The sequence below is a fragment of the Sinocyclocheilus anshuiensis genome, unplaced genomic scaffold (genome assembly GCF_001515605.1).
Source record: "Sinocyclocheilus anshuiensis isolate Anshui unplaced genomic scaffold, SAMN03320099.WGS_v1.1 scaffold455, whole genome shotgun sequence".
NCBI classification, from domain to species: domain Eukaryota; kingdom Metazoa; phylum Chordata; class Actinopteri; order Cypriniformes; family Cyprinidae; genus Sinocyclocheilus; species Sinocyclocheilus anshuiensis.
In genome coordinates, this window is record NW_015552560.1 from 307,563 (window position 1) to 328,503 (window position 20,941).

The 20,941-nt window shown below is 36.6% G+C and overlaps 1 protein-coding gene across 1 annotated transcript in view; it reads right to left on the reverse strand.

Moving 5' to 3' along the window:
- Positions 1-10,840: 10,840 nt before the first annotated feature.
- LOC107664695 (brefeldin A-inhibited guanine nucleotide-exchange protein 3-like) overlaps positions 10,841-20,941 on the reverse strand; it is a 67,978-nt gene continuing 57,877 nt past the window's right edge. Inside the window, exons 30-36 of the mRNA XM_016455336.1 lie at positions 20,676-20,778; positions 17,966-18,097; positions 16,689-16,819; positions 16,370-16,378; positions 15,680-16,022; positions 13,265-14,110; positions 10,841-11,486 (exon numbers count right to left, since the gene is read on the reverse strand). Coding sequence (XP_016310822.1) covers positions 11,295-11,486; positions 13,265-14,110; positions 15,680-16,022; positions 16,370-16,378; positions 16,689-16,819; positions 17,966-18,097; positions 20,676-20,778 — 1,756 coding nt within the window. The 3' untranslated portion in view covers positions 10,841-11,294. The remainder of the gene's footprint in view (positions 11,487-13,264; positions 14,111-15,679; positions 16,023-16,369; positions 16,379-16,688; positions 16,820-17,965; positions 18,098-20,675; positions 20,779-20,941) is intronic.

Genomic DNA, 20,941 nt, shown 5'->3' on the forward strand with positions numbered 1-20,941 from the left:
CCGACACAGTACTTTGTTATAATGGTTATAAGTTCAATTATTGTCACAGCACAGATACTATATGATCATGCTGTTAGTGTAAGTTTTGATTTCATGTTGTTGCTGACCTCATAGCTGACCTCATACGTCATCCGCCCGGAGCTGCTTCCCTTTACAACAGTGAGCGCAAGCTACATTAAATCGATTCGCTACAGAAGGCCTTTGTTCACCCCCCGGAGCCATCTGAGACACTTTTTTTATGGATGGACGCTTTTTATTTAACTTTTGGACTGAAGCATGCAACACCCGCTGAGTGCCATGAAACAGCTTGAAAGATCAAAGACAATTTTTAATATGCTGCTCAATGTGAAAGCCCGCAGGTGATGGAGATTTACCGCTGATTACAGAACCGGCTTCACTGATAAGATGCGCGTTAAATATCGCATGCGATTTATCGTGCAGCCCTAATATACACCTAGGATGACTTGAGGGTGAGTAATTTATGGGCTAATTTTCATTTTTGGGTGAACTAACCCTTTAAGTCTAATCCAAATAACTTTAGGGGGCCATTCTACATTGTTTCTTCATTTCTTCATACTTCAATAGGTGCTTTTTATTTAGAGTGTCCGTCTATACACTAATTACAGATGCAGTTCTTTTCAAGAAATCTGAGTTTGCTTAATACTAAAGGGTACAATAGTAACCAGGAACTTCTGGAATATCAGTTGCTGTCCACTTTGCACCAATAATACATGGTTACAGTGAAGGTAACCCTGTATTGATATTCCCTGATGGTAAACTTGTGCATTTAATTTGGTAGATAATATATAAACTTATAAAAAAACATATATAAACTTTTTTTTAGTTTTTATTAAAGATGAAAATTACCCATTGACTTGCATACCGATCTTCTGTGAATAGTGAATGGTCTTGTCTTCCTTGGCTCACATGGTCAGGGCCCCACAGTTTGTCCTGGCAAATTTACATTTACCTTTTGTGATCAAAACAACTTAAAAGAAGATGGGATTTTACTAGGGATGTACCGATGTATCGGTCGCCGATATTTATCGGCCGATTTTTCCTCAATTTACAACCATCAGCATATCGGCTATATAAGGAAAAAGGCTGATATAACAAACGGATGGTTTATTAAATAACTGCGTGAAGGCACTGAGCTGTATAATGTCTGTTGCATAATCCTAGCGCTACTGTCTGCACTTTAATGCTAATCAAATACCAAAAGACTCTTGATTAAATAACTTTTATAAGTGTAGCGGACCTCATCTGAATGATGGCCAAAACTTTACTGATGTTTTATTAAGTTTATTGCGTCCTTTTTCACTCAAAAAAATCACAATAAGAGCTAAACAAATAAACTGACAAACTTTAAATCCGAAGAACTACGTGCTTTTCATGCTGATCCGTAGACTAGAAAACCCGTCAAAATAAGAGTCCCGCCTTGGTAATGGAGATCTCATATATATTTAAACTTACAAAAAATATTAAAATGTATACAAAAACAAATTAGAAGATTAATCATAATAAAGTCTGTTACAATAAAGAAGGATTAATGTGTATTTAAGTTATACAGTGAAGTGTTATTTTACATTTGTTTACTTTATTTCTGAACCTGAAAACTGTTAAACCTACCTAAAAAGCACTGTTTATTTAATATGTATATTTGTTCTGTTGTATTTATGTAGGCCTGCTGAATGTTAAATGGATCCAATCCATGTTCATTGGAAATTATTTGATGATGCAGCAATAAAACTGCTAGTATAATTTAATGCAGGTGTATTTGAACTTTGCTGATTTAAAACATGATCAAAATATTTTTTTCTATTTTGATGCCAAAATTTCAAATAAGTGAGGAAGTGACAAATATCGGTATCGGAATCGGCCAATAAGTGATTGTTAAAATCGGTATCGGCCCCAAAACATTATATCGGTGCATCCCTAGATTTTACATGTGGTTAAAAAAATAATAATGATATGTTCTTTTTAACCAAGTAATGCCTATAATATGATATACATAAAGGAATTTGTCCCCTCTTGTTCAGATAATCCCTATACAAATACTCAAAAGCATGAGAAATCAACAACCAACATTCAGCAAAAATTCAGTTTCTCAAATTTTATTTCATTTTGCTTGCATGTGAATTTATTAACAAAACAAAAACACATGATGTGGCATATTTGCTGATATTAACTATCACTATTAACACTATTATTAACTATTAACTTGCACTTGAAAAAGGAAATAATAATAACAACATTATTATTATTATTATTTTACTCTTGTTAACACCTCCATTCTTGAACGGAAACCTCCATTCCTGATGGAAACATGTACATTGAAATTGTGTTATAAAAGAGGGAACTAATGAGATACAAGCAGTTCCAAACTTATATTCCAATATTATAATACTGTATTGTATATTCTATGTGTATAAACACTTTATTATATACAATACTACTAGAATTCAAAATTACTGCATTATGGTAACGTTAATAAAAATGTAAATCATTTTGTAGCCATTTCATGTTTTTCCACTTCTATAGTTTCATAGATTATAAAGATTGAAAAACAAATCTGCCACTATTCCCTTACAAACACTGGTGTGCTGGTACCATGGTAGAGTGATGGTATTAGATAGCACTACTGAACTTTTATATGCAATAGTGGTACTGAATGATAACCATATTCATGCACTATACTGTTTACATGGATTCCAAAGTACTTAAAATAAAACAATTGTACTACCATAGTATCATGTACTTTTTGTTAGTGTTAATGCAGTATGTGGATGAGTACAGATGTTTTAAATTAGAGGGAAAATATGATCAGTGAAGTTCTCTGTGTGTAATTGCACAATCTCCACGTCATTATGGGAGCTGGAGGTGCTTACAGCACGTGCTATCTTTGTGAGGGTTTTCTCGTAAGGGGCCGGCAGATAAACCATCAGAAAAACCCCATCATTCCCATCTTCAGTGCCATCTCCTTCCTCCAAAGTGGACAGAAATTCAGCAGTGCCATCAGCATTGTCAAAATCCAGAGTTATGACTTTGGTTGTGTGCTCCTTCACCCTGAAACATCTTTTGTAAACAAAGGCAATTCCACTGAGGAAGAGCAACGAGCACGTTACTATGACAACATACAGCATTATCTCCGGTCTCTCTTCGACCTTGTTTGAAGTCAGCTCGTTCCAGTAACCCTGACAACACAGGAATAGAATAGAATAGAAACTTAAGAAATCACAAGGTCGTATTCTTTGAGGTCTGTTCCTTAAAGTCACCATGCAATCAAAACTGACAATTCATTTTTTAATAGAATAATGCAGTGTTTGTTTATTTAGGCCTAGTTATTTATTTATTTTATGGGCCCTCATAATCTTTAATCAAAATAACTTCCAAGCAAACAACAAAGATCCAACCAATTCCCGATGGACAAAATCAAGGCCTGCCCTACAGTATCCAATTTTAGATGCAGCCATTCATTCATTCTTTGGCTGGCAGTCGGGCCGGAGAGGGACTTGTTCTGTGAGCATTTGACATATATTTCAAACATATATATTTCAAACACATAGTGTTTCTTTTATATTTTAGAGATTTAAATACACATCACTATGGGCAAAAACACATTCATAAACACTGCTTTTTATGGAAGCAGTAAAATTGTAGACATGAACAAACATAATTTGAAGAATTCACATCAAATCCATTATGTAGGTAACAATAAAACATACTCTATTCCTCTCCCTGTTCACCAGCCACTTTCATATCTTTTAGGAGAAGTGGATAAATTGATGTGTTGTAAATTCGACAGGTTCTGACAGCAGCCCACATAGCCCTGATGACTTTAGTGATCAACATGATCATTATAAACTTATTTAAAACACAAAATACATTTACTTACATATATATTTGATTATCTAAATATCATATATTTTACAATCTAGTTTACAAAATTTTAGAATAATAAGAAACATTTAACCGATACATTACTCATTACTCATTAGATTTGATTACTTTAGCGCCATGACCGCTAACTGTCATGTGACACACTTGATGTGTTGCCATGGAAAAAGGAATAATGTACTGCAGGGATTCTATATATTTATATATATATATATATATTTATATATATATTGTAGACCAGAATCCCAAATAAGGTCTGCTGTTGTAGGTTGGCCTACAAAAATACATCACTGCTTTTGAAATTAGTTTTACACACAAAAACATTTTAAGGATTAAAAACTTGACATTGAACAATGCCTTGAGGTATGAGCAGAATAATTGACGCTGGTGTTTCATTCGTTGTGTTTAGCCCCGGTTTCATTTGTCCCCATGGTTACTCACTGGTTGATTGATTAGTCCCATATGTTCCTTGCTTTCTCCCTCATTCATCCTGTGTATTTACAGTATATTCCCCTTTAGTTCAGTTCCTTGTCTGTTCTCATCTATGGGTTGGTTTTCAGACATGTCTGATTATTAAATACCACCTGAAATTAGATTGTCACCTCAGGTCTCTCCTTGCCTGCAACCACACCTTTGTCCATTGATGATAATAACCTTTTTGCCATTGATAGGTTATGGTTATGACCAAATAACCAGAATGCTCCTTCTCATATCATTTCAGGGTATTTTGCAAGCACACAGATTAGAGTTTTGCATAACATCTCTTAAAATTATCAAAATTGTATTTAAGGCATTCCTGTCCTTAGTGACCGTGTTGAGATTATCACATGGATATCTGCAAAAATGTTTATTCTTTAACTTTTAAAACAATAACTGTACATACGGCAGAACGGATAAAAGAATCATAAAAATAGATGTTACTTGAGTTGTAGCACTTAATCTGAGCGTGTAGTGACATACAGTTTGTCTGAAACATAGTTGACAAATTCACCAGGGAAAACATCCTTTCCTTGTAATATCAAAATGGTGATTAATGATTAAGCTTGATCTATGACTGGCAGATCAGTGTGCTACTTCTTTCTCTCCAGTATAGTAGAAAGAATTGTTGCATAAATGGAATGTGTATGAAGATGTTAATTGTGATGAGCTGATGCCTATTTATGGTACAAGGATGCATCTCATCTCACTATGTGATGAAGCGGCCCGTGGTTTCAAATTTGGTAGTACTTTATGTCTCAAACCTTGACTATTCTTCTGCCACACACTCAAAAGTATGTTGTTGTTTTTTTACTTCATGAAAATGCAACATACTTTCAGGGCATAGTATAAGTGGCAAACTGGGACTCAGTCTTTATGAATGAATCGCTGAATCAATTACTCAACAGATTTGTGAATTCAGGAACAAAACGCCTCATCTGGTGATTCTACTGTGGCACTGTTTTCAAAGAATTATCTTTGGCAGAGCATAAACAAAGTACAGTTACTTTGTTTATGCTCTGCCAAAGATAATACAATATCGTGTTTAAAATCAGTTACTCAACATTAATGTCTTGTTTATTAAACTCTCATGGATTAAATAAACCGCAATGTGTGATTACTTGGCTATTGCTACAAATATCCCCCAGCGACTTAAGACTGCTTTTGTGGTCCAGGGTCACAAATGATGACAGATGCTATAACTGAATGATTACAATTTTGCCCATGGTATGAATTAACATGGTTTAACTTCTAAATTAAAGCATTCAAATGGGAAAAAAGATATGATAGGCAACATCTTGAAAGATGAGTACACTTACAAGAACACATTTACCACATATACTTAGTCTATAAGCAAACTAAAGAGTTTTACCTTAAGACGGTCAGTTGATGGAGGTGCGGATGCGCCTGTGCCCCAGTCACATGAGCGCCGTCCCGCAGGGCCGAACTGTATCCTGCTGCTATCCATAAGCACATGTTTACTCTGTAAGCTCCAGTGCTGATCTTAAACTACAGCTCACATCTAGCTTTAATGGCTTATCCTGTGCAAGAAGAAACAGTTTGACTTGTGTTGAATTGTGTCAGGGATCAAGAGTTGTGCCAGAGCATCCAATCAATGGGAACTGACCGCTGAAGCCCAGAGTCTTAACACAAATGGCCTACATTGCACAGCTGTGAGGTTATCTGAGTCCATTCCGACTGCTTTGGAAATAGGCCTAACTTGTGCTAGCTGCTGAGCTATTTTTTCCCCAACGAATAAACCAATAAGATCACTGAACTTCGTAACTTGAGCCGTATAAGGTCATATAAACTCTTATGTCCATTTGCTATAGAGATATATAGAGCGGCAAGTTTATGATCTTAATTTGTCACAATTATAGACAAATACAATCTGACTGATAACACACAAACAGCTGTCCCTTTATAATTTTATTGAAGACACTAATTGATCATTGACATGGCAGGCTGGAAAAAGTAAGTGAACATCTGTGCTACGACTTCATTAAAAGCTAATTGGAGCCAATTAAGGAGATGAGATTGGAAGTGTGGGTCGTACAGAAGATCTGGGCCCGGTTGCATGAAAGTCCTTAAGTAATTTAACTTAGGGGTATTCCTGAGGGGAAAAAAATCCCTAAGGTAAGGGATTTCTTTAGGAGCGTTGCAACAAACATCTTAACTGTCACCCTTACCTAAGTGTTTATACTAAGCGTTTCACGGTAGTTTCTGACCACATACGGCAATGGGCGCCGCGGTTGCTATAGTTACTACATCTCACAATAAACATAGATAAACGCCTCCTGCTGACCAATGAAGGAAAATTTACCAAATGTGAAAATTAACCCATGTTTTGACGCTGCAAACACGCAGAGTTGTAAATGTGAACAGGTGGATCGACAAGAAAATAATGCATTATAAAAATCTAAACAATTAAGACATACATTACATTTGTATTATTATTTAATTAATGCAATGATTAATAATAATTGTTTAAATTAATATAATAATTGATTAAACTTTCTCAATTGATTCATCCATTTTCTTTAAAAAATTATATAAAACTTTTTGTTTTGTAAAAACCTGTAAGTCATGCTTTTTACAGTCATTTTACAGTTTAATATGTTACCATAGTCATTGTCCTACTGTGCTCATATGATATTTTATTTGTGCAGGTCTTAAAAAATGTCTTAAGTCTTACATTTGAGCTTAAAAATCCTGCAGATACTGAGTTTAAGATGACTTGAGGGAGCTGTTTTGGTCCCTTAAATTTATCAAGGTGAAATAGTTACTAAGGACTTTGTAGCAGCGCTTAAGTGAACACTTCGATAATTAAGGGGAATACTTAATGACAGCCTTAAGGTTCATTAGAGGGTTAGTTCACCCCAAAATGAAAACTAGGCTGCGTTTTACTCACCCCCGATGCATCCTAGGTGTATATGACTTTCTTCTTTCAGACGAATCCTACAACTGCTGGCGCAAGCTAGATTAAAGTGATTATTACGTTTTGAATATGGATATTTTTCTTACAAAAACGCATTGATTCGCTACAGGAGGTCTTTGTTCACCCCCTGGAGCCGTGTGAGACACTTTTTTTTATGGAAAGGTGCTTTTTATTTCACGTCTTTTGGACTGAAGCAATGCAACACCAGCTGAGTGCAACGATAGAGCTTGAAAGATCAAAGACAATTTTTAATATAACTCTGACTGGATTCGTCTGAAAGAAGAAAGTCATATACACCTAGGATGCATCGGGGGTGAGTAAAACGCAGCCTAATTTTCATTTTGGGGTGAACTAACCCTTTAAGTTGACCCTTAGGATTTTTCTTGCAACCCGTTTCACTAAGGGTTCCCTTAACCTTATAACTAAGGGATTTCTTAGCTTAAGGACTTTCATGCAACCGGGCCCTGTCCTTTAAATAAAGGCACACAAAGACTGCTTATTGAGAAATCAATTTTTTCTCAGAAAAGATTGGTTAGTGTGAGCCATGTCTCAGTCCCATTATAACTTAAAAATGCAGTACAGCTGGTAAACATGACAAAAATTGCTTAAAGACATGGTGCTCCTCAATCCAAAGTAAGAGATCCTGTCTACAAATGTGGAAAATTCTGGATTGTTTATACTCTTTCCATCAGCAGATGTTCTGCTTAGATCACTCCAAGAAAGCAATGGGCAAGCCTGAAATCTCAAGTGCAAATAACCTCCAGAAAGCTCTACAAACTGGAATTCTTTGTTCATGTAATAACAAACAGTGTGTGCTTTACTGAGTCCTGACCTTAAGCCAGTGGAGATGCTGAGGCATAACCTAAAGAAGGCTGTGCTATCAAGAAATCGACCCAGAAATGTTGATAAACATAGGGTTGCGAGGGTTGTCCAAAATAGGTCAGAAGTCTTAGAAGCAGCTACAAATGTTTGGTGAAGGTTTTCTGCTGAAGGAAGATCTACAAGTTAGTAAATTTATTCTTGACACAATATGCTTGAAAAAATGTTGTGCAAAATTAAAAATATACACAAACACACAGCGGCCTCGAATGTTATTTCGTTTTTGCATTATTTAACATGATAGGAATTGTACTGTAGAACAATAAACATTGTTCAAGATTAAGATAAAAATATTGTTTTGATGAAGACAAAAAATTTATTTGATATTTTATTATCTAATTCAATTACATTGATGCATTTCTTAAAGTGTCTATTTTTGGGGGCCATCTAAGTTTTATGTATATCTATTTTTTTTATGACATATCAGCATTATATCAACATCTTGGTAACTGAAAAATCCATATCTCCAATCAAAAGCAAGAATGATTTCAAAAATTAGTGATGAGATTAAGAATCCAATCAAAAGAAAAGCAAATCAGTTTGCAGTGTATGTGCATATGTGATTATTATTATTATAAACTGGCCCAGTCACTCATGCCAATAAAACAACAACTAAAACACACACACAACTGGTAACTCTGCTTATTTATTCTGCAACACTTACAACATAAATGATCGAACAAACACTTTAGAACACATTCAGGGTAATGCACATGTACTGCATTTGATTGATAGAAGTTTGATAATAAACAGCAACGTAAGTACTGGCACAGACTGAGCACACTCCCTCAAGAACAATTCACACAAATATCATTCTTGCAATAATACTTACAAGAATATACGCGTGGTACATCATGGGATAATTAATGTTGGTGTACTGTAAAATGGAGTGCCATTATGAATGGAATATATGTTAGCAGAGCTAAAATTAAAACATTTTCACTATTACATGGAAATCTGTTTTAGCTTGCATTTGTAGCTTTAGCTTAAGTCCGCACAACATAATCCATCGAGTTTTCCTGTGGATTTAGACCAAGTGCTGCAGGTTTAGATTCACAAGTAAAAAAAAAAAAAAACATCTAAAAATATCCCTTAGAGTTTATAAATTCTTTTTGCCTAGACAAAATATTGCCTGAACATTTTCACAATCTGCTGTACAGAACTTTTTTTTCTGTCCACTACTTACAAAACTAGCACTCAACACAAAGCAGACAAATGTAGACTACACCTCAGTTTGTAGCTACCTGGAGAAAGAACAAAATGAAATCCTTTCCTAATCTGGACAAATCAGGCTTTAAAAAACAAACAAAAAAAACACATTTGATTTGCTAAAAATAAAGCGCATAATAGTTTTTCAGAACACTCTGATATTGAATATAAATTTGTCTTTGGTCCCTTTAAACATCCTTTTTAATTTCCCCGTTTATGCAAATCAGTTGCCATAAACAACAGAATATGAAAAAATGAAGCTAAGGATTATACATTCTTACTATGATTATGTAACATAGGCTGTGTGGACTGGATATACTGTATGTAAAGAATATCTGTATATGGTTCCCAATTTTCTATAACTCACATTGCACATGAAGTACAGCACAATAGCCTTTTTGAAATAAGTGTATATGAATTAGATACAAAGGGTTTCTTTGTAGCTTGTCATATGTGTTGAGCAAATATCTCACAATAACACAACATTGTAGGCATCACAAAATACATCCTTTTTCATTCACACACACACACACACACACACACAAAATCAACATATAAATAGTACATGCAGATGACTGAAGACAAAAAAAAAAAATATATTATTCAAGCAACTGCAGTTCTAGATCAAGAAATAAAATGTATTTGGAATAAAGTGATAAAACTGTATGCCTCCAAAAGTGCAAACGTATCCAATTTTAATAAATACAGGTTGTAAATAGTCTCCAGTTAAAAATGTACCTAAATTTCAACTGTTTGATTTAATAGCTTCAATGAGTTCAAATACAACATATGATGCAGCTATGAAAAGTACACTGCAGTTATATTTCTCGCTACTCAAATTTACTAAAGTTTCTTCAAGTTTACTCAGATGTAGTGTTGCTTGGTGAATACTGAAACCAGTATCTGATAATAGATTCCCATTGCATTGTGGGTAGTGGAATCTATGGCACACAGTGTCTTGCTGACAGGATGCACGGACATCGGACGTTTAAACAGAATGAGGTTTATGGGCGTTTTGAGAGCGAGTGCAGTATTTGTGGATCAGCTTTCTTGTGAAGGTTCAATGCTTCCAGATTTACAGACAAAAGATGAAGCCAAAACATTTGGCCTACTGATTTTTAAGTAGGCCTGATACTCTATGATCTGATATCAGGAGAGTCTCCAAAATGATGTGCTGTTTTACAGTGTGAGGAAGTGGCTTGAAATCTTCTGAGTTAAATGTTTTAAAGCATTGTGTGCATTGTATATTATGGAAATGTGATGGTTATACTACACTCTAAAAAATGCTGGGTTGTTTCAACCCAACTTTGGGTCAAATATGGACTAACCCAACTTTTGGGTTAAAAATTTTATGTAAAAATTTAACCCAACAGTTGGATTAGTCCATATTTGACCCAATGTTGGGTTGAAACAACCCAGCATTTTTTTTGAGTGTACTGTAGCAACATAAAACTGCATTAGCAAAGCATAAGTTCGTGCTTTAGATATATATTAATCAACGCATTAAAGGTGCATTAAGTTCCACATTTCATTGTGCAATGACTTCAACTAGTTGAAATGTTTAGAGGAATTTAAGGTTTACGTTTTAAAGGATCAGATGAGCGAAAAACACCCTGAAAAACAGCATAATATGGCACATGTACAATTAAAGCCAATAAACTCTCAGAGAAATAAATAAAAATACAGATTCTGAATATAACAGCATGGATATTGAAGAACATTCACAAAAGGGATTTGCATTACACAGATCACTGTGTACTGCAATAAAAAAGTTAGCAAAGTTAAGCAGGTAATAGCATCACAGAATTATGAGCGTAGGCCGAGGCAAACAGTAAAGGACAAGGAAAAGAGCTCTATGGAAAAGGACACTGGAGATCAAAAATGAGCCAGGTCATCACAGGATGATGTCATAAACGCGTCCCACTCGTCCAAGCCACTCGCGCACTGCTTGCCGCACTCTGAGGTCAGTCACATGACAGGTCAGCTGACTGATACGGGGGAAAACCACTGGCTGGAGGGCAATGAACGTGGGATCCGACAAGAGCTGGAACTGATTCAGGATCATAAGGATCATGTTGGTCCAGGCCTAGACGGAAAAATTGACAAATACAAGTTCACAAAATAATTCTATAAAGAAATCTGCGATTCCAGAATTTTTTTTAATTTTTATTTTTTTCAGTTAAATTGTGGTTAATTTGCTGAAAGTTCTGTCATTTGACTCTACATTAATTTCTTTTCGTGCCACAATGTATTTGTAGCCTGTAATATTGTTTTAATATTAAAATAATGTTTTATTTTCCACACAAAGAAATGCATAAAATAGCACAAATTCAAAATTCAAGGAACATAACATTCCATAAAATCTAAGTGGGAGGTTAGTTTGTGTGTGGGATTGTAGACAGACCTTCTTAAGGAGAACTCCATCAGTGTCATGCAGTGTGTTTTTGGCTTTTAGGTGATTGTTAGGATTTGTTGTGCTACTGTTGTGTTTAAATAAAGTAAAAAGTATTTTCTTTTTTGTTCAATTCAGCTATTTTTTTAAATTATTTAGACCTATTATAGTATTTATTAATATTTTGAATGAGCTTTTATTTTGAAATTTTCAGTTTTAATTATTTAGTATGTAATTTTAAAGATGTATTAAGTTTTTATTTTTATCTAAACATTTCTATTTAGCTTTAACATATTATTTCTATTTTAGTCATTTTAAACAATGACCCAACATTCCTGCCCTACACTTTTTCACATTGAAGAAGCTGTTCCATGTGGATATATACTGTACATCACAATTGACCTATCGGTAAGCCCCGCCCCCTTAGTTACTGTTGCGAACTCGGACAAACAAACGGAGTTGCTAGCTGTCTTACAATGACAGTTGTCCGTGTGAAAACCTTGTCCCTATATCTTTTTGATACATTTTGGACACAGAAGGACCATCATTCAAGTGGGACTTAAATATGCCATGGAGGGATATATAAAAGATTTTAAAATAAATATTGTGGGTATTAATTTGGAAGCGAGGGTTTACAGATCACAATGCAAGCGGGAGAAGTCTCATGTTACGTTCGTCACGATCACAGATAACAACATCCCTGATCAACACTGTTCATGTATTGCAGGGTACGATTAAATTAATTTACATTTAACCAGTTTAATATGAAGAGAGTATGTAGACCTTCGTTTATGCGTTTTTGCCCTACACTGTACAAGACGCGAGAACAGTCCGCTATTTAGGTTAGCATGGACTCACTAACTTTAACGTTAGCTAGGTTTAGCCAGAGATACCTTGCTTAAGTGCAAGATAACATTAACGTTCTGCTTGAGCAGATGAAAATTGTAACTTAATGAGAGTATGACAACCAGAAAATGAACGTTTTCGTCTTCATTGGGATTGGGGGTGAATGCTTTGGGACATTTTGCTCCGTTTTGTTTGGGTTTAGGAAATAGAATAAAATAAATTCCATTGCCCATCCTCTCAGGATACCTGGAATCAGTGGTACAAGTATCCCAGGCACATCGTTTTTCCATTTTTGAAGCATAAACCCCATAAAAACGATGCGGGCTTCGGATCTTCCAGTGTTTCTCTATGGCTCTGAAACCTAAAGATGTCCGAGTTCCGCTCCCCGTGCGACGGATACTCGACTGCCATTGGCTCATCTGCGTTCGAGGGGAGGGGCTTACTGATAGGTCAATAGGGAAGTAAAGACAATCGCAACTTCTGTTTCATACTGACTTTAATGTTAACACTGGTAAATGCATTAATAATGATTTTAAAATGATTCACCCGCATTAACATGTTGACAGCTGTTTTAAAATGTGAGTGGTGCTTGTTCGTACTGTACTTTAGTTCCTGTCCCGTCTTACCTGTATCTGTGCCTCAGAGTCTCTGAGTGAGATGTTGTGGGAACTGGCTGTGGATCCCGATCGAGGTCTCTTCTCTTGCCGCAGTAGCTCGGGCCCCGCGCTGAAAGAGTGGCGCATGGGCCCCTGCTCTACTAGTTGCTGAGGCCTCTGGGGCCCTGGGGAGTCCGGGCCACGCAGGGTCACCATCTCGCCCCTCTTAACTCCCGCCTTCACATCTTTGGCAAACGTGGTGTGATTGTGCTGCTGCTTGCGTTTCTTGTACTCGATCATGAGCTTGGTGATGGTCTTGTCGGTGGCGATGGTGTACAGCTTGTTTCCCGCACTCTCCCACCATTCCTTCTTACGCCCCCCGTTCCTCCCGTCTCCTCTCAGCTGGGGTAGGGTTGCACTCAACCCACCAGGGCTGTGGACCTCCTCTGAGGGCGTCTCGTCAAGATGGAGGCGGAAGCTGTCCTCTGAGGGCGTTCCGTGGCCCGACAGGGCCCCGGGAGAAGGCGTAGAGGTCTCCGAATTAAAAAGGGGCAAGAAAAAGAGTGGGTCGGCCCGGTGGGTGGGCTGCTCTCCTGCACTACTCTCCAGGTCCAGGTGCATCTGAATATAGTTGTTGCACAAGTCCATGCAGAGTTTGTGCAGACGTTTGAGCAGCCATGCCCAGTCCACGCTGCAGGCGTGCTTCTCACGCGCACGTGGAGGACTCACTTGGGCCGTCTCCTCGAAGATATCTTCATCCTCAGAGGAGCACTGCTGTGAAGAATCAGAGCCGCCCTCCTCTTCCTCACTCAGGATCTTTTTGACTTGATCCACAGTGATGTTCTCCTGGTTTGTCAGCATTGCACACAGCAAAGCCTGAACACATATACAGAAAAGCATATTGAGATGATCCATAATGCAGAAAGGCAAATAATTCTATTTCATTTCTAAATTCTTAATTTAACACAAATTACAAAACACAGTTAGGCCACAGTTATACACATCTAGGGCATGTACATTACTGTTTCTTGAGCAGCAAATCAGCATATTAGAGTGATTTCTGAAGGCTCATGCGACAAGGACGTCTGGAGTAATAATACTAAAAATTCAGCATTTCATTAAAATAGAAAAGTTCATTTAAACTATAAATATATTTTACACTATTACTGTTTTTACTGAATTTATGATCAAACGAATGCAGCCTTGCGGAGCTGAATTTTTCAAAAATGTAAAAAATCGTAATAATTTAAAACTTGTTCAAAATGTACCATATATGAGGAATTAACACCAACAGTTTCATTTGGAACTATTTTAATTGGCAAAGGCAAAAAACTGGCAATATTGTGTGTAAAATGTACGCTAAAAGTAAACTGCTTATACTCAGTGTTAACTCATTGTTGAACTGCTATATAAAATCAATGTCACACAAGCTGTTGTTTTAAATATCAGCAAGGTAAGCTTTACATGGTCATGACAATGTCTGAAATACTGAATAAGTTTTGTGTTGTTTTATCTCACGTGTGTTTTTTTTTTAAACTCGTTTAATATACTATATATTATTGTCTTGCCCCTTGATGAAATGAAGATGAAAGTACATTGAAGTCAGGTAAAGAACAGTATTTTGGATATTAGCATGTAATATGTTGAAAATTATTTTAATCAATTATTCAATTACTTAAAGGTGTGGTAAGTGATATCTGAGAAAAACTGCTGATATTTGAAATCGACACCCAAACAAACACACCCCTCCCTTCATTGCTCCGCCCCCAAATTCACAAACACGCAATGCAACACAACGACTAACAGCTGGTGCATCAGACGGCCTGCTCCAGCATGGATTGGATGAATCAGTCCTGTTACTATAGCTAATATTACAACAACAGCATATCTTGATTCTGTGAAAAAATTGCTAAACTAATGTTACTCACATACTGAGCAGAAAACAAAGAGGCCTCAGCATCTGTTTTCTGATCTCTAATGACTCCTCAGCGCTGGAAAGCTTTTCCTAAATTGACATGAGTCCTAGCTAGTAACCCTTCTTTTTCTGGTGAAATTCCTCTGGCCTTTTCCTCATTGGTAATGTCTCAGTCATCTCCCTTTCTACAGTCCTTCTACAAATCTCCTGCTTGCTTACTCTCTCTCCTCCCCATCATGAGCGTTAATGCCCCTGTTGCTGATTGGCTACAAGAGTGTTGTGGTGCTCCTCTTATTGGTCCGATCCACTTTGCTTTTTCCCTTATTTACACATCCAGGACTATGTACAAACACAATATATTTTCAGCGCGTACACAGAACAGACAGATAGCAAATATTCACAAATTCGTTTATTTTGGTTTTGATTTCAATTTTCAAGAGAGTTTCTCAGAAAATCTCGTACTGCATCTCTAACTGATGATTAATTGATCATCTATGATATTTATATCTGAGGTAAGACTGAAAATGTACCTGAAAGTAGATATCGAAGCTCATGGCAGACTGGCGGTATAAGTTAGCAGCTCCACACACCCCTGACACCTTCATGAGGAGATACTTGAGTCCTGGACGGGTGTCAAATTCCCGCGCTGTGCGGTACGAGTCCAGCAGCAGGTCAAAGATGATGGCCAGGTTCTGCATTGAGATGTAGCGGAGAAAGCCTGCGGGTTTCGGCTCTGACACTGCCGTGGGGATTCTGCCCTGCCCCTCAAGGCTCCCGGAAGCTTTCCCAAACTCCTCTAAGAGGATGTCATACAGGTTCTGCAGGAGCACTTGATGGGACAGTAAACTTACCACCAGAGTCCTGAAGGGAATCCTGCACAGGGACAGAACAGAATATAACAGCACTCTGATCTGTCCAATTTGATTTAAACAGAGTCATTAAGGATAGCAATTTATTCAGGAACAGCAGTAGCAGAAATATATGTATGCATGTAAGGCCTACAGTATCTGATCATTTATATGATCATCTATATGAACTTTCTATTCCATGCCCTACACATTTTGAATCATGATATAAAAAAAAAAAAAATCAAATTCAAATCAAATCAAAATCAAACAAACAAATGCAGTGTCATGCAGTGCACAACCCGGTTCTGGAGGTAATAGGCCACTTGAAAAATATGAAATATTACATGCAGATTCTGTTTGCAGTGGCCTTACCCAATTTTTCTGTGTCAAGCACAGCATAAAAAAGAGAATAAGAAAACATACAAGCAGATGTTACTGTATGATTAAAACAACATTTCAATTTTAATCTTAATTTACCTATTTTATTTTACCTTACATTTTATATTGCAGGTTTTTAAAACTAGTTCTTTAATATCAGGTCTATGGATAAATAGCATTTTATGAATCAGTCACTGAAACCAATAATCAACCAACCACAACTTTCTTACAGTCCTGTATCACGTTATAATATATGGAGTATTATTAAAATAATAAATATCAGCAGGCTGAATTTGAATGCACATCATATCACCTCTTCTGGGCTTGACCATTGGAGTGCTGATCAACAGGAAGCTCAATAATCAGCACACAGGACTGAGCGTGCTCAAATCCGTCCTTGCTGCTCGGAGTTTTAGGGGAGCACTGTGTATCTAGCATGAAGACCTGAAAGAAGAAAAAAATACATCCGATCACTATAATCAATGAATTCTTCACACAAAGTCTGCAATCTCAAAACTCTGGCCATTTGATATTACCTAGAATATCAAAATCAACTGCAGCAGATCCTTTTCCTATTTAGCGCCCAAACTCTGGAACAATCTACCTAGCATTGTTCAGGAGACAGAGACACTCTGTCAGTTTAAATCTAGATTAAAGACCCATCTCATTAACCTGGAATACACATAATACACTATTGCATTTCTATAACTCAAAACAATTAAAGGATTGTTAGGCTGCATTAATTAGATCAACCAGAACCAGGAACACTTCCCATAACACCCGATGTACTCGCTACATCGTAAGAAGAATGGCATCTACGCTAATATTAGTCTGTTTTATTCTTATTCAGAGGTCACCGTATCCACCCAGATCCAGTCCATATCCCGATCAGATGGTGGATCAGCACATAGAGATGACCTCTACAGCCCTGAATGTCAGCGGAGACCATGTCAACTAGATGAACCCTAGAGACAGATCCCCTGCGAAGACCTCGAAGGCCATCGGCACAAGACCACAAGAACCAGACGGTTCGACCAAACTTGGTCAAATTTTTGCCAAGGAAATAAAAACATAAATTGAGAATTAATTATTGATATCTTGAACATGCAATACAAACAATGAACAAGCAAGGCAATACATTTATAGCAAAAAAAGGGAAACAACAAGCCTCTCATACAAGTATACTGTCTGATTTAGATCAAATTGGAGTTGTGTGTTCAGTAATGGGGGCTGATAACATGCATGTGGCAATTGTGGTTCACAATCATAGCGCCACCAACCAGCACCAGGAATTGTGACACATACAGTACAACAGACTTTGAAATAGTCCAAAGAAGTTGTAATTATGAATGAAATTACTGACTGAAGAACTCTTTGACATTGATGCGGTTTTCCTGTTTATTACTATGAAGCTGCTTTGAAGCTATGTTTAATCTATAAAGCGCTTGTCTTGAGATTTCATAGCCATAACCATCCATTTTATACCTATTGCTCTATTTTCTCACAGTATCAATATGTTCTAGCAGCATAAGTTGGTATAAGATGTCTGGGTCAGTGTACAGTTGTAAATGACGTGAGGTGCACAGGTACCTGTTGAGCCATGGCCCGGATCCTCATGTACTCCGCCTCGGCTGAAGGGGAGTGTGAGGGGGCTGCAACTTTCACTTCACACGCGTCTCCAGTGAAATTGTCCGAACCACTCCGGAAACAAGCTAGTAGATTCTACCAGAGGACAGAGAAGGCATGTAGAAAACTATAACACAGATTTTCTTTTCATACTTTTTAGATTTAAACTATAAATCAAAGCTTGCACTGGTTTATATTCACATGTGATACATTAATTCTCTACTTATTAAAAACATATCTCATGTTGTACAGAACAGAACATACTTTTTTTTTACTATAAGTACTTGCATGAATAAAGCTGTTGCATCTGTCAGCAGTCTGTGCTTGACCTACATCAACATTTACACAACAGCAAAAGATCATCAGCAAGCAAGCAGGATTTATGTGTAAGTGAAATTAAAACTATAAAAGGAAAACCTTTCATTCTGTACACCAGATACTCAACAGTATATGGCACTCTCTAGTCTAGGATATAGCTTAAAGGGGTCATAGGATGCCCATTGTTGATATGATTCTTTAGGGTCTTAATGAAAAGTCTGTAACATAAGTGTTTTTAAAATAAAAGAATACCTCAATATTTTTCAGCCAACACTCAATGAAAATGTATCTATTTGTTTTGAGAGTAAAGGTCCTGCACACTGAGTCCGAAATTTTCGTATGCGTTTTTTTTCTTTTTTTCTTTCGTATTCGTCATCCTTTCCTATCAAAATGCTTGCTACGGATGTGAAAACACAGAAATTGAACCTGGTCCGAATTTTTTTATTACGGACGAAAGTCTCGGAAGCAGTGTTTAAACGTGATTGACACAACATGAGGTCGTATTTATTTTTTTAACAGCTCTAACTGCTGTGCTTGTAGGTTCAACGTAATAAATGAGAGTATAGGCCTACTTACTGATTGTACATAACATCTGCAAACACATACTAGCTTCATCACTGTGTCTGTCATGCTTTTCTGTTCCCCTTTCAGGCTCTGTCTTTACATTTATTTTGAAAGATGAAGCTCGCGATTATGTTAAGGGGCGTTACATTTCCGACGAGTGCTTACGGTGTTCGGCCAATCACAATGCACTGGGTCAGCTGGCCAATCAGAGCAGACTGCGCTTGTCGGAAGGAGGGACTTTGTAGAAAACGAAGCGTTTGAGAGAGGCGGGGCATAGAGGACCTACAATAATGTACAGTATTTGAAAAATAATGTGTTTTTTGAACATTAAAGCATGTCAACATATTCGGTTACACCAAATACACCAAATAATGATCTTTACAAAAGCATCATATGACCCCTTTAAAATGCAATTAGTTTGATCCATTTTGATCCTGAATCATCATTTCAACCACGAAGACACTGCAGCCAAGTGCATTAACAGTGTTTATAACTTGAATGAACTGATTTATAGAAATGAATCAACCCCACTCTTTAGGAGCACTTTTACTATTTCAAATAATTTTTGCGCCATCTGCAGCACCAAACAAAATGTGAAAAACTCATGCAAACAGCTTTCTGGCACAGTCTTTAGGAAACTTAATTGCCAAATAAAAATGACATTAAAATCACTGCAATCATGACGGATTAATTTTGTATCAAAAATAATATTAGTATATATTCACTCTATCCTACTAGAGTCTCAATGAAAAAGTCTTCGGTCATAATCACAAGTCATCTTTACACATGTGTATTCATATCCCAGATAGCAGCATCATTTTCCTTCTTTCCATAAAACAGCACAACACTAATCCTTAAAGAAGATTACATTAGTGGAGAAAGCAAAGAACATGTGGCCGCAAACGTCCTAAGCATGAAGTTTCAATCTATTTTTGTAAACATATTTTTGCATATATATATATATATATATATATATGTGGCAATGAACTTTCCTGTTCAAACTAATGTAGCTGGAATGTGATTTACAAAAGCTTTCCAGAGGCAAGACTTTTATGACAAAAATTGTGTCCCTGACAGTTACATTTAATACTATGCCATGACGTAGTATTACATTTAATATATGACACTGTATTACATTTAATATAGTAAAAACAGTAAATGTTTATAACTTTAAATAACTGTACTCTAGTCTTCAGAGTCATTTGATCCTTCAGAAATCATTCTAATATGCTGATTTGCTGATTAAGAAACATTCCTTATTATCAATGATGAAAACAGTTGTGCTGCTTCATATTTTTGTGGAAACCGTGATACTATACTTTTTGAAATTGTACCTAGTTTTTAATGGCTGTGTATTGCGGTTTTCACACAACTTCATTAATTGCGAACTGCTCTGAAACTTTGAGCTTGTACTGTACAACATGCAACAGCACTGAATCTTGACTTTGAACATGCAGGACTCACATTTAACAAAATCATTGCTTTTTGAATTGTAATAATCAATTTATGATGCATCACGAGACCTGTTTTTCCATCCCCAAATTTAGGACCTTTCAAAATTATAATTAAGATCATTAACACTTTTTACGACCTTAAATTTCATAACACTGAAACCATTCACAAAACCAAACCATGCACACACAATTTCAGCCACATGCATAGAATTAGCGCCCACTTGCATGACAATGACTTTGTGCTGATCCTGGTTCTTTGTAAAGCTTTTTGTCAAGGCTCATGCAAGATTTTTGGACAGTGGAGACACAGCTTCAATATCTGTTATTATGATAGTCACCTTCACAGGCTCCAGGGTAGCCGAGAAAGCGTCCTGCAGGGCACAGCATGCTAACCGCCACATCTCCTCAGTGAAAACAGGCCCTGCTGTTACCAGAACATACCTGGACATCAAAAATAACAAATCAGAACTTAATATGTCCACTGCTACTATACTGGAGACATAACAAAACTAAACTAATCTTATTTTGCAGCATAACTTCAAGCATTTTTTCAATTAACTATCTTGAAAATAACCTGTTAAGCACTTGAGATACATAATTATTG